The sequence below is a fragment of the Perognathus longimembris genome, chromosome 20 (genome assembly GCF_023159225.1).
Source record: "Perognathus longimembris pacificus isolate PPM17 chromosome 20, ASM2315922v1, whole genome shotgun sequence".
Taxonomy (NCBI): domain Eukaryota; kingdom Metazoa; phylum Chordata; class Mammalia; order Rodentia; family Heteromyidae; genus Perognathus; species Perognathus longimembris.
Window position 1 is genome coordinate 6,712,708 of NC_063180.1, and position 15,098 is coordinate 6,727,805.

At 37.0% G+C, this 15,098-nt stretch overlaps 1 protein-coding gene across 2 annotated transcripts in view; it reads right to left on the reverse strand.

Moving 5' to 3' along the window:
• The window catches only part of Epb41l5 (erythrocyte membrane protein band 4.1 like 5), a 140,934-nt gene that overhangs the window by 55,208 nt on the left and 70,628 nt on the right, over positions 1–15,098 (reverse strand). Inside the window, exons 15-17 of one of the 2 annotated variants that reach the window (XM_048329815.1) lie at positions 14,232–14,274; positions 13,490–13,605; positions 9,010–9,660 (exon numbers count right to left, since the gene is read on the reverse strand). In XM_048329815.1, coding sequence (XP_048185772.1) covers positions 9,480–9,660; positions 13,490–13,605; positions 14,232–14,274 — 340 coding nt within the window. In that variant the 3' untranslated portion in view covers positions 9,010–9,479. Of the gene's footprint in view, positions 1–9,009; positions 9,661–13,489; positions 13,606–14,231; positions 14,275–15,098 lie in introns of those variants that run through there. The other variant, XM_048329814.1, reaches the window with a different exon arrangement.

Sequence of the window (15,098 nt, forward strand, 5' to 3'; positions counted from 1 at the left end):
TTCTTTTGCTATAAGTTTCTGAGCCTGCAATAATCTGTAATGATGTCCCTTATTCTAAAAAAAAAAAAAAAAAAAAAAACTAAAGCAAGTGACAAGAGCTTTAGCCTCTTTTTAGTCTTTTAAGACCTTCCTTGCTTTTATCAGATAGTTGTAAAACTGCCCCCTCTACAGGTAAGTATAAATTTCTCGATGCTGAAGACATCATTTTGATTATGCATTACCACATGTGCCAAGATGTATTTGGTTTTCATTCAATCAAATGATATGTATATGGAGTTTGTTCTAGTGATAGAAGGGTAAACAAAAATACCCTCATCTGTTAGAGTTACAATCTACTGAATACAGGTGACAAACATAAGCATACAATATGTAATATAAAGTGAGGTAAAGAAGATAAAGGGTGAAGGCAAAGGGAATTTCAAGATTAAAGGGGCACAGTTATTTTAGAGTGATCAGGAAAAGTTTCTCTGATAAGCAATCTAAAGGAGTGGGAATAATCCCTAAGAGAATCAAGGAAGGACAATTAAAATAGGCAGCAGAAAGTACAAAGATCCTGGGAGGGAACATGATGGATATTTCAAGTATCAGAAGAATCTTTTGGAGGCAAGTGAGCATGGTCAAGATTGGCAGAAGTGATGGGAAAATCATGCTTGTCAACATAAGGTGTGATCAAGTATTGAGGTGACCCAAGTGACAATCTTTATGACTGCTGAAGGAAATAGCAGACAATAGGTAATGTGCCATGGTTAGAATAGCTAAGAGAGTAAGGGCTGGGACCAAACTGAAACATGGTTGCAGTAGAGATGTAGTAAGTGGTGGATTCTGGATGGTTGGTAAAACTATAAATTTATTTATAGAGAGGAGACGAGGAGTAAAGATGATTGCAAGGTGCTACAGTCTACAGTAGCTCTTCTCAATCTTTACTACGTATCAGAGTCTGCAACACATGTTTATAGACAGAGAATGGAGTCTTTTCTCTAGTGCTTTGGAACCTGCAGGTCTGAACAACTGGCCTAGCAATGGGAAAACTGAAATTGCCAGGTTATGAGCTAGATAAAACTGTAGAGGGGATGACCAGAGAGGAAAGAGAACAGTTGTTTGATTCTGAACGTATTAAAATTGAGATGATATAATTATTACCTCTGCAGAATTCATCCTATCTTGAATGCTAACAAATTCTTTGAAAACTGGTGATAGAATGGGAAATGTGGATGACCTCTCCATTCTGGAGAGGCATTTTAACAATACTAGCCCAGCAGAGCCTTTGTATGTATTTAAACAGTGTTTAGAAACACTGTATTTTCTTTCACTTCTTGCAAAATTATCAGGTAAAATACTACTTTATTAGAACAAGACATTTAGTGCCATCTTCTGGCAAGTCATTGGCAAAGCTAGAATCTCAATGTTATCTTTCTGAATGTGGTGCTTGTGTAGTATATACAACATTCACAAACCTACTTAGTCTTACTTTTGTCCAGAGACAAAGTAAGATGGGTTTAAAAGAGAGAAGGAGTACAGATAATTTTTTCAAGCCAGAGTTCTGCTACCAGTGGAATTAAGAAATGAAATACCCCAAAAGGGAAGTGAGGGTCCAGGTTTTTTGTTTTTAATGATGTGGTAGAGGACGTTTTGATAAGAACATTCTAAAAGTGGAGAAAAGGTAATGACATAGAAGAGAAGGCAGCTGTGTTAAAATGAATGCTTTCTTCAAGTACATGGGTAAGGATGTGATGGGAGAGAGGACTAGTGGGCTGTAAATACAGTATGTAATGATTCATTTTGGGCAACAGCAGGAAAGCAAAAGAGAGTTGACCAATAAGATCAATAAGATGTTAGGCATGTACAAAGACTTTCTGATTGGTTATTTTCTCAATTAAGCAAGGGCAGGTGAGAGTAAGAAGTGAGAACTGAATTCATGGCAGTTCTGAAGGGAATGTCAGCCCAGAACAGAGGGAGAATGGAATTGTGATATAATATAGGGCAATACTGAAGACCCACTTGAGCTTTGTGGCAAATGAGAGCATTCAATGGTGGTATGTATATTTCATATTCATCATCTTCAGGCACATTATAGAACTAGATTTAACCAGAAAGGGGCAACATAGGACAGTCAAGAAATTCTAAGTGAATATGTATAAAGAAATGAGGACTAAGAATGTATTCTGGGAGGTGATTCAAAAATACTATGTTTAAAAATAAGCTGGATGTGGTGGCTCAGACCTGCAATCATGGCTACTCACAAGGCAGAGGTAGGATGTCAGGCTAACCCAGATAAAGTGTGGGAGACCTTATCTGAAAAATGAAATAAAAACAAAAGGGATAGGGACATGGCTTAAGTAGTAGAGCACTTGTCTACCACATGCAAAGAAGACTAGCACTGTAAAAAATTAAAAAGATTTGAATACAAGATACCCCAAAACCACTGTTTAAAACTAATTCCATAGACTTCCTCGCCAAATCCACACTTCTTACACTTCCAATCTAATAAAAACAGTTTTGTGATGCTGGGGATCAAACCTAGAGCCTTGTACATACTAGGCAAGTACACTACACTGACCTATCTCCCCAGCTCTTATTTTTTGGAGACAGACAGGGTCTTGCTATGTAGGTCAGGGTGACCTCAAACTTGCAACCCTCCTGCCTTTGCCTCCTAGAATACTGAGATTACAGGTACCACCACCTCATTTCCAATCTACTCATATGTGTGTATACATATACATATATATTTATTTTTTGTTGCTAGTCCTGGGGCTTGAACTCAGGGTCTGAGCACTCGCCCTGAGCTTCTTTTTGCTCAAGGCTAGCACTCTACCACTTGAGCCACATAGCCACTTTTGGCTTTTTCTGTATTTGTGGTACTGAGGAATTGAACTCAGGGCTTCATGAATGCTATGCAAGCACTCTACCACTAAGCCACATTCCCAACCCCTCAAATGTTATAATTCCAACACAACTGTGAAATTCCTAAGTAATTACCTGGATATTCATGAGTACCTAAATATTCCCAGGTCTTTCTAAAGAATTCCAGATTGTGTTGACAGTGTCAACAGAAAGAATTAATGCAACTTGTCAGACCCAGGACTTTCAAACTCCTTAACAGTTTACAATTACAAACATGTAATTTCTAATGGCTGAGCTTTGTTATCAGAAACTGTTCTACAAACAACATGTATGTCCTGGTGATATTTTATACTGTGGGATATTTCCATGGTTTCAATACTGTTAACATTAGTTTACAATAAAAATCAAGCCAGCCAACACCTTCCAGTTATCACATCATAATTTTCAATTCTCCCTTTTTACAGAATAGCTTAAATTAATTTGTTAACAATGATTGGTCATATCCGTATATGAGCTTTATTTAAAAACATGCACTTATTACAAAGCCTACCCATACACTGATATATCTCAATTCTTCATTAAAATTAAATCAAAACAAATGAAAATTTCAAATAAATAAATAAATAATGGTTGAATGAATGAAAGAACAAACTACAGCTGTTGAGCCTGTTTATAAGAGGAGGAGGTAGAGGTTTATTATACCACTCAGGGAGTCTTCAGTCACAATCCTTGGAGAATGTTGTTCTCCAAGTCAGATCTTTCCGTTCCTGCCAATATAAACACAATGTTGGCCAGCTGCCAGGAACGCACTGTAAAAAGCTCATTCAAGCACCACTACCTAGAACTGAGGCCACAGCTGCTTGCTGGGAACACAGAAGCTTACTTAAAGACAAACAAATGTGAGAACAATTCCTTCAGGAAAAACAGATCTTTTTCTCTTATCTTTACTAATTTTCCAGAAAGCCTATGTAATGCACTTCCTCATCAGCCCAAATGGCTCAAGGGAGCTAAAGTATATTATTACTACATTAGCAATGGACAAAAACTGATAAATGAAGTTTAACAAATGAAGTTAACAGATTTTCCACCGAAAGTGACATGCTTCATGTCCTAATTTCTATATTATTAAGATTAATTAATGTTCCAAATGTAGCCTCTATGTAAAAACATCTCACACACAAGCATTCATATTGACTCTGGAAACAAAACTGATGCTGTAGTATAATTTATGTTAAAATATAAGGAAGCATAATAGTGGGAAAAATATTGTTACTGACATAAAAATTTCATTTGTGTCGCAGTACTGTGGCTCAAAGTGGTAGAGTGCTAGTCTTGGACAAAAAAAGTTCAGGGACACCACCTAGACCCTGAGTTCAAGCCCCATGACCACCAAAAATATACAAAAATAAATAAATAACCAAAAAAAAGTTCAACTTTGCAAACCCATATAAAAGCCTAAATACCAAGGACAAAAAGCAAATTAGCACAATTTGCTATTATTTTCAAACTCAATATGCAGCGGCTAACGCACACAAAATAATGGCGTTGGAAAACTATGGTTTAAAAATGATTTTTGTCAATCAGAATATTTAAAGTACCATGGCTCAAACTTAACTATTGCTTCTACCATCACCATGTGCTGTACTAACTTAATCAGCCATCTCCCAACCTTTCCAGTTAACATTTGTGAATGCAAACAGGGACAAAAGAGACTACGAGTTTGAAAGACTATTCATCATATGCCTATGAAGCCAGATATCTACTCTTCCCTTCTGAAACTCAGTGTCCAGATTGGCTATTCTCAGCCTCCCTCATCTATTTTCCTACTTTGGCAAAGTGGACATCCTAGTGTCAGGATTTCCTGATGACATCAAGATTTCATTTTCAGCAGGGCACACAAAAGTGATCAGGGTTAATACATTAAAAATTCTCATTCACATACCAACCAAGAAAATATGCAAGAATGTGGTGAATAAGAGAAACTGCTCAAATTGAATGGCTCAGTAGTGGTAATACTGGCCTAACATATATAAGACCTGAGCGGAGCCCAAAAAAGACAGAGGAAAGGGAAAAAGATGGTCAGAAAAAAAAAAAATCACCATTACGGTTCATCTAATTGCACTACCCCAGGAAACAAGCTGTCTCTCTTCTATTTTGTATTTTATCATATTTACAACAGTACTTTTATATCCTTGACGGTTTTACTGATAATCCACCAAAGAAGCATAATGATTTTTGTTTGGGTTAATGCTTTATATAAACCTACCTCAAAAAAAAAATGCCAAAATGTACTAGCTGCTTTTCAGAAGTCACATATAGGACAAATAAAATTTCAATTTTTATCTGTAAATCTATATCATGGATATAAACTATGAACTGCGATATCATGGATAGTTAGGTCATATTCAAAAGATTAAAATAACTTTGGCTGGGAATGTGGCGTAGTGGTAGAGTGCTTGCCTAGCATGCAGGAAGCCCTGGGTTTGATTCCTCAGTACCACACAGAAAAAGGCAGAAGTGGCACTGTGGCTCAAGTGGTAGAGTGCTAGCTAGCCTTGAACAAAAGAGGTTCAGGGACAGTGCCCAGGAGCTCCAGGACTGGCAAAAAAAAAAAATGCTTTTGAGATGTTTTTATCATGAAAAGCATAATAATCTAGTTGGCTCACATCTGCAATCCTAGCTACTTGGTAGGTGAGACTTTTGAGATCATGTTTTAAGGCTATACTGGGCAGGAAAAAGTTCAGGAGACTCCCTTTTCTCAACAAAGAACTAGACATAGGCCTGTTATCCTAGCTACTGGGAAGCTTAGTACAGATGTATAGCACTCAGGCATGTGCCTACTTCCTAGTGCAACAATATGTTAAAAATAATGCCCAAATCCAGGGATGGATTCAGTGGTAAGAGTGTCTGCTTAGAAAGCAGGAGGTCCTGAGTTCATAAACCTTGGAATTGCCAAAACAACTATAATGATCTTAAAAAGTACATTTATTTCCATGTGTCAAAGTGTGAGGGTCACTATTTTTGTTATGTTTCTAAAAGTTCCCTGGTAAGAACAGCTGAGACAACCAATCTAATTCAAAACACTAAATTATACTAATCAAATGTGCCAAAGCACTAATTAGCACTCTGGCACATGCTCATGGACTTCTATGCCGATGACTCCCTTTGGTCAAAAGAATAATCATCCAATAGGGTGATTCTGATTCTGGAAGTATTATTTCTCAGGTCTAGTATTTTATTTCTTACACATAAGGGTCTTGCCATGTTGCCCAGACTGGCATCAAGAAATCCTCCCAAACAGCTGGGGCTATAGTGACAGGCTCCCACATTGTTGTTTCTAATCTGAGTTTTATGACTGCTCTTTGGGCATCACAAAATGGACAGTAGAAATGTTAAGGATAACGTAATTTAGTTTTGAGTTATTTATAAATTTGTCAAGCTCTGGGAATAACAAGTGCAACTACCTTGAAAACATCAGCAGTGAGAACAGATACAATACAGTCTGAGTGTTCCCTATCCAAAATACCTGGAACCACAAGTGTTTCAGAGCTTTCTGATGTCTCTTTTTTTAAGAGGGTAGGAGAAGGGGGGGGGGCAGAGACTGGGACTCAAAACTTGATAGCTGCCACTTTCACTCATTGGCTAGTGCTCTATCAACTACACCATGCCTTCAACCCCAAGTTCTTTGTATTCTGAAATACATAATGAACTATCTGTGGGATGGAACCCAAGTATAAATATGAAATTCATGTATGCTTCACATATACTTTGTACTATGGCCTCAAGGTAATTTTGTAGAGTGTTTACCTAGCTCTCCTGTTTTAATTTGGTACTTTTTGGTACTAGTATTAAGGCATGAACCTAAGGCCTCATGATCTCACTTTACTTTTTTGCTCATTACTGGTGCTCTACCACTTGAGACTTGCCTCCAGTCTATAGTTTGCCTTTTGACTGAAACTTATGTCACACAAGATAAAGGTGTGGAATTTTCCACTTGCAGCCTGTCAGCCATCAAAATGATAAACTCAGATTGAAACTTACCTCCAAGTTTCAGAATTTGGAGCATTTCAGATTTCAAAATTTCAGATTATAGATGTTCAACCCAAATTGCTATGAAATCCTTAAGCATATGGAAAAATCTATAAAGTAGGCTATTTTACTCCCATCAATTCTTAGCCCTTTATTTCCCTTACTTCCCTTTTGCTCTGTCTCCCCTGCAACCTAGTTTCTTCCAGGAATTCATGAATCAATTAGGACTTGAGGGTTTTTTGGGGGGAGGAGAGGTTTGAATTCAATGCCTTGAGTACCTTAGGTAGATGCTCAACTGTTGAGCCATGTCCCAATTTTAATTCACTTACAACGAATTGTTCTTATAATAATGCTTTCAAATAAAAAGAAATCATGTGATTCTTTCATGATTAACAGTATTGATTATGGCAAGTTCTAACTACAGAAATGGCCACTCTGAGTAAAAATGGAAGATTCTGCTCTTCAGATACAATCTTTCCACATTTCTAAACTGAAGATTTTGCTAAGATACATGTGGGGCATTCATTGTATGAGGGTTTGCACTCAGATTTCAACATTAATGTTAATGTAAGTTAAGCCTTGGGACTTTCTAAAAGACTAGGAAAGCTTTGTTACCATTATATCTCTTTGGTTTCTACTACAGAAATGGTAGGATTTTCAATTATATTCATTCTCATTCATTTTTTTTTAGTTAGTCATGGGACTTGAACTCAGGGCTTATGTGCTGCCCATGAGCTCTTTTTGCCCAAGGCTAGTATGCTATCACTTTGAGTCACAGCTCCACTTCTGGTTTTCTGGGAGTTAGATGGACCTTACTGCCCTAGCTGGCTTTGAATAGCAATCCTCAGATCTCAGCCTCCTGAGTAGCTAGGATTATAGGTATGAGCTACCAGTATCTGGCATGAATTTTTTTCTTGAATGGCACTAACTAGATATTCTGTGAACAAAATGTTATGGTTCAAACACTTTTAAGAAAAGAAGAAAAAACAATGAAAACAAAATGCAAGCTATGCAAAGTCTAAAGCAATTCTGAGGATCATACAGTAGTGCCATTTTTAACACACTAAATCATAATGAACTTAAAGGTTAGGAACTGGGCAATTTAAGATATAGATCTGGGGCCGGGAATGTAGCTTGGTGGTAGAGTGCTTGCCAAGCATGCATGAAACACTGGGTTCGATTCCTCAGAACCACATAAACAGAAAAGGCCACAAGTGGCGCTGTGACTCAAGTGGTGCCTTGAGCAAAAAGACGCCAGGGACAGTGCTTAGGCCCTGAGTCCCAAGCCCCAGGACTGGCAGAAAACAACAACAACAACAAATATATAGATCTGTTCAGATTCAGTATGTGCTAAAAAATACTTTGAGCACCCATCCTCTTAGGTAGAATAATGATAAACTCAGACTGAAACTTATAAATTTATATCCTAAATATTACTCTGTTGTACTTACTAGTCTTCTACTAACAAGATGCATTATATTTGCAACAGACCATCCAAATGAAAGGACTGTTTACTGCTGTCTCACAGAGAAGATTTGTGGGAGATAAAATCCATCTGAGGTAAGCAAGATGTGCTAAACAGGTTAGGAAGTTTGCAATGAAGCTTACTTATCTTGAAGTATTATGAAATCTCAAAATAGAAAACATCACCAAATTTCTATTTACCTTATTTAATATTTTCAGTTTTTCCAAAGTTTGAAAAAACTATAAAAGAAACGCTTCCCTTGAATCACTCCTATTCCATAAGAAATGTACCTTTTCCAGCTAATAATCTTCCTCTACAAATTAACCCAAAGAGTTTGAATAATTATATTCCAAAGTTCAAAAGGAACCCAAATAGTAACATATATCCAATTATCTAAAAATTATATGGTTTGACTCCAAAACTTTATTTTAAAGGTTATAAGGCCAGACTATGTATGAGGCTGTTGAAAACCTGGGTAACCTATTGGCTATATGCAATGAAAGAGAAAAGAGATTATTGTTAAAAAGACAGACGAAATAAATAGTTCTCATTTGGTATAACCATTCAGTGGTATGGAGCCATTCAGTTAGCCAAAGTATTCAGATTTACCTCTCTATATTAATAATGCTACTATGATTTCTAGACCTGTCTTAATATCTGTACTTATTAAAAAGTAAATATATATTAAAATTTTAATTAATTAAACTTTAGGCACTTAAATGAAATTAGGGCACAGATCAGTTTAGAAATTAAAACAATGTATAAGAACAATTATTATAATATCGTGAAAGGCTGATGCATCACGACTGAACATACTTCTTTTTTGGTGTGCTTTTAGTGTATTATTCTTTAAACTTTAATATATTTGTAATGTTATGTACTCGATTGATAGTTTGTCATAAATACAAAGCTCCTGAGATATTCTGAGTGATGTTAACATGCTAAAATCATGGTAATATGCACACTCTTTCAAAAGAGCAACAACTATTGTCAGTGATGGTATACAGCTTCTTCAGATCCTCTTCCCACAGGAGTGAATCTCAAACAGAACTATGTTCCAAATGTGATTGATTCTTTATAAACACCAGAAAACATATATCATCAACTTGGATAATAGAGTCCCAAGGCCTAGAGGCTTAATAACTCATATCTCGGTCATGGCTGCATGGCCAGGGAAATGAACATCATGATGGACTCCTGCATTCTTCACATTGTGCTCAAGTACAAAGTCAGTGTAGTTTCTATGTGCAGCATGGGGTGGGGGCAAGGCCCTTGTGTTCCACTGGTTTCCACCACGTTGACAACGGTCACTGGCAGCTGGGAGCCTGGATGGTTGGGGAGTGGGAGGGGAGCACAGTTAGTCAATAGGAAAAGGAGAAAATGGATGTGTAAGAGGTAATAAAGGAGAAAGGCAATGTGACTAGCATGCACCACTGCTCAGTGTTTTGCCAATACTGATTCCATGCAATAACATTCAAGAATTACAAAGAGGGAGTAAGGTTACATGTAAATCAAAATGCCAGTATGGAAATATGTGTAATGAAAGTCTATTAAGTGAATGAATTAATTAATAAAGAAATGTCATTAGTTAGCAAGACACTTAGTATCTGTCCCTGATGTCACTATCTAAGGTAGAAATCATGTTTGAGGTATTAATGAAAAGAACATATATTAATCTTTTAAAGGAAAGTATTCATAATTACTTAGTTCAAATATTTGAAAGAACTATAAAGGGACAAAAGCAAATGGAAACTGATATTGTATGAAAACTATCTCCCAAATCAAGTGATTTCAAAAAACTGAAATTCAGAAGACGTAATTCAGAAGAACATTAAAAGAAAATCTTCTGTTCTCAGAGGTCAAGTAATTTTATAACTCAAGAGGATATGAGGAGATTATAAGCCCCCTCCAAGAAGCTGTTCAAGCGTAACAGATGCCTTTTAGCACCGTGCTACTGAACTGGAAGAGTGAAATGGACACATGCAGTTTTTGGTTAAAAGTGGTCAAAGTTTTCCAGTAGAAAGAAAACATCTGTGAAAGTTCAGCATATCAAAGTTTTATGGCATGGCAAAATGTTTAGTGTATAATTCAAATAACTACAAACAAAACAATGTCTGAAAAAGATCCTCAGTCCTTTTTTTGGCATTTAGTTTTCTTTTAGACAGGTCTTGATTTTTTTTTTTCTGTCATCAGATCTCCTGCCTATGTTGCCTGAGTAGTTGGATTACAGATGTGCATCTGTACAGATGGCTTCTTGGTTGGGCTGAGGTCTACCTTCTGAGTGCCTACAGCTTTGTGCTACCACACAGGGCTCTCAGTATCAATTTTCAACCTTTTTCAAAAGCTTTAGGAAAACTGAAATCGATTTTTCAAAACAAATGCAGACAGTTTTGTTTTTAAACAACAAAATGACTTTTCCTTCAAATGAAATACAGCTTGTTAATCAGACCTAATCTACAAAATTCACTGCCCTCAATACAATGTGTCTGAAATTTTAGAAAACTAAGATTTCTAAATTGTTTTGTTTTCGTCTTTTTTGAGACAGACCTCACTATGCAAGTCAAGGTTCAAACTTGTGATCCTCTTACATCTGCCTCTCATGTATAATTACAGGAGTATTTTGTCTTAAATGTGTTTTTGTTTTGTTTTTGTTTTTTTTTTTGCCAGTCCTGGGGCTTGGACTCAGGGCCTGAGCACTGTCCCTGGCTTCTGTTTTGCTCAAGGCTAGCACTCTGCCACTTGAGCCACAGCGCCACTTCTGGCCATTTTCTGTATATGTGGTGTTGGGGAATTGAACCCAGGGCCTCATATATACGAGGCAAGCACTCTTGCCACTAGGCCATATCCCCAGCCCGTCTTAAATGTTTTTGAGACAAGGTTTCACTAGATTGCTCAGACTGGCTTATAATTCCTAGGCTCAGGAGTTTCTCTTGCCTCAGATACTCAAGTAGCTGGGAAAGCAAACATGCATCACTGTGTCCAGCTTGCCTATAAATGATTTATGTGCTTAACTTTCACAAATTTTTTTCTCAAAAGGTGATAAATTCTCAGTTACTGATACAGGAGGACTGTTATGTATGTTTTTAAATCAAAGCATGCAGAAACAAAGAATAAGATGTAGAATGCATTTTAAGTTAAGGTGGGAAAATCCATTAGCTTCTAGACATGCCAGCTCGATGCTCAGTTCCATGCCATGTGAACATTGTGGCTCATCCGTAAGGAACACCACTCTACTTCATTCAGTAAAGGAGGACTCAGCCCAAACACACAAGGCAAGGAGGACACACAGCTCCAAGCTTTTAATTATTCTTGAAATGTAAATCAAATTAAATACTCTAAAAACTGCATCAAAGGAACTGAAAAAACTATATAGCTTTGAATATGTACTTCATTACAATGGAAAAATTCAATGAAGATTTATGTAACAAACTACCCAGATTCCCATTCCATATTAAAATAAAAAACAAGTATATAGGGGCTGGGAATATGGCCTAGTGGCAAGAGCGCGTGCCTCCTACACATGAAGCTCTTGGTTCGATTCCCCAGCACCACATATATGGAAAACGGCCAGCAGGGGTGTTGTGGCTCAGGTGGCAGAGTGCTAGCCTTGAGTGGGAAGAAGCCAGGGACAGTGCTCAGGCGCTGAGTCCAAGGCCCAGGACTGGCCAAAAAAACCCCACAAAAAAAAGTATATATTAACATCTTTTTTTACAAATGAAATATTATTTGCCCATGTCAAAAGGACATTTGGGTAACATTAAGAAGATGAAGGGCTGGGGATATGGCTTAGTGGCAAGAGTGCTTGCCTCATATACATGAGGCCCTGGGTTCAATTCCCCAGCACCACATATACAGAAAATGGCCAGAAGTGGCGCTGTGGCTCAAGTGGCAGAGTGCTAGCTTTGAGCAAAAAGAAGCCAGGGACAGTGCTCAGGCCCAGGGTCCAAGCCCCAGGACTGGCAAAAAAAAAAAAAAAAAAAAAAAAAGAAGATGAAGCATAGCTGCTTACAGGAGCTGTGTGTTCAATAAGAAGTTGAAGAAACTCTTCTAGACTTAGACTAAAACTTGACACTGGTCACTTGTTATACTTGAAGTACGTATGCATGTGTGTACGTGTGTGTGCATGCACATGCACACACCCCCACACCCACACACAATGTACTCCCACCACATTCCCATCTTATACAGGAAAATTTTAAATGACAAAATGGTGGGGAATCCCTCCTTTGAATCTTAGACTCATGTTATTGGGAACTGAAGTAAAACCATGCCCAAACATCAAAAGCAAAGCATCCTGCAGTTAGTTAAGCCAACAATAACAGTGAAAAAAAACTATGTAGCAAAGACTGAAAATAATCACCAACCACTGTTGACCCACCACCATGAGGAAGAACTGGTTGCACAGAAAGCTGACCCAAACCTTGAAATCACCACACAAACTCATTAGATTTCAGGTATTAAACAAACTAAGAGCAAAAGAAAAAGAAAAAAAATCCTATGAATTATCAATGTTCATTTAATAAACAGACACAAAAGTTGAATAGGCAGATGCACCAAACATACAATGCAGTCAATTAATTCCCAAGGAGCCCTTCTCCAAGCCACATACATTACTCTGGAAAAGGATGAACCCACGTGATTACAACCACCCACAAAGTATCCATATTTGTGCATTTACCATTCATCTAGAAAAAGACACTAGTAACATAAATGAATTAAACATATTAACTGTCATCAGATTTTGTCACAATCTCAAAAGAAGTGTAATATTTTATGATTTACTTTACTGAACTAATGATATTTGCTTTTGGCATAATAGTCTTTAATGAGGAACAACACATGTATGGAATAAAATAAGCATATTTTCTTGATCTGGTAAACGGCTCTAGTTATTACAAGGAAGATAATTTTCAACAGAGAATCACTTACTACTCCCAGATCATATTAATCTAAACAAAGACAGCTGTCTCATGTTCTCCATTTAGACAAGTCTACTCCCTTCTTCCTCCACATATCTCATTTTCCTCATCCCCCATGACTGCTCAGTAGTAATCTTCTCAGCTCGCAAATATGGATAATTTGTTTTCAATCATATTTATAGTACTCATAAGATTTAGAATTAAGCAAGCAATTATTCTTAAGGAGCTAACAAACCATTTCCTGTCGTGTTGGTCTGTTCCAGAATTCTGTGGAAGATTCTCTATCTCTACCAGCACAGGACCAGAGGATGTGGAAGGAATCACAGGCACAGGAGATTGTATACCCCAAGCCTTTGGACAAAAATAAAATTCACTTATTTTGCTTAAATAAAAGGTCAAATAGAATACCAACAATCAAAAATACTAGGGGCTGGGGATATGGCCTAGTGGCAAGAGCGCTTGCCTCATATACATGAAGTCCTCGGTTCAATTCCCCAGCACCACATATACAGAAAATGGCCAGAAGTGGCACTGTGGCTCAAGTGGCAGAGTGCTAGCCTTGAGCAAAAAGAAGCCAGGGACAGTGCTCAGGCCCTGAGTCCCAGGCCCAGGACTGGCAAAAAAAAAAAACAACAAAAAAAATACTTTTAATCAAATACAACATCATCAAATAGAATACTAAAATGGAATATTGTCTACATTGTGAACAAATGTGATAAATGTTTGAATTTTGCATATTACCTTAGAAATAGATAACTTTACTACTTATTGATGCTTTATTTTCTTGTATTTACAGATTATCGGTTCTATTTATATCTTATGGATAGCAAGAAAAAGGAGTTAGACATTACTTAAGGATAATGACAAGAAAATGCAAAAACCTGTGTAAAGTTATACCACTGAAATTCCAATTAATGCTACTCCAGTTTACTAACTACCTCATCTATTCATTATTTAGAAGCTTAGTCTTATCTTACCTGTTGGGAGTTATTACTCTGCGCTGAAACATTATTGTGAGCACTGTAACAGGAGAAAACCATAAAATATTATGTTGTAAAATATTGTGTTATAAAAAAAAATATTACACAGCAACATCGAAGAACATTTGATTTCAAATAAAGGGAAAAAAAATATACTTCTGGCATCCAAAACTAAGAATGTCAGATGCCAGAAAATACTTACTCTTATAGACAGTTGGTTTTCAGTAGGCTGCTCATCTGATGTTTCCATATACATATATTTTATTGTGCTTTGGATACTTACTACTGATCATGTTTATTCATTGGATAAAGACAACAAAAGAGACCATCACCAAAAACCTCCTTGAATTAAAAATATCCAGCACAAACTTACCTGTAACTTCTTTTACCTATTAGTACCACTCAAGATTTTCCAATAGATCAGCATTTTGTTCATTTATTTTTGCTGATTATTTTTTTTCTGAACAATTATTTATTGTCAAAGTGATGTACAGAGGGGTTACAGTTTCATACATAAGGCAGTGGGTACATTTCTTGTACAATTTGTTACCTCCTCCCTTATTTCCCCCACTCCCCTCCCCCTTTCCCTCTCCTCCCATGAGTTGTTCAGTTGGTTTACAGCAAATGGTTTTCTAAGTATTACTTTGGGAGTCGTTTGTCTTTTTATCCTTTGTCTCTCGACTTTGATATTCCCTTTCCCTTCCCTCGTTCTAATACCAGTATATACAGTGTCCAGGGTACTCAGATGAGATACAGTGATAGCACAGGGACAACCACAGGAAGGGGATACAAGAGGATCATCAACAAAAAAAAGCTATGGTTTCACATGGCATGTTGAAAGTACTTACAACAGTGATATAACAT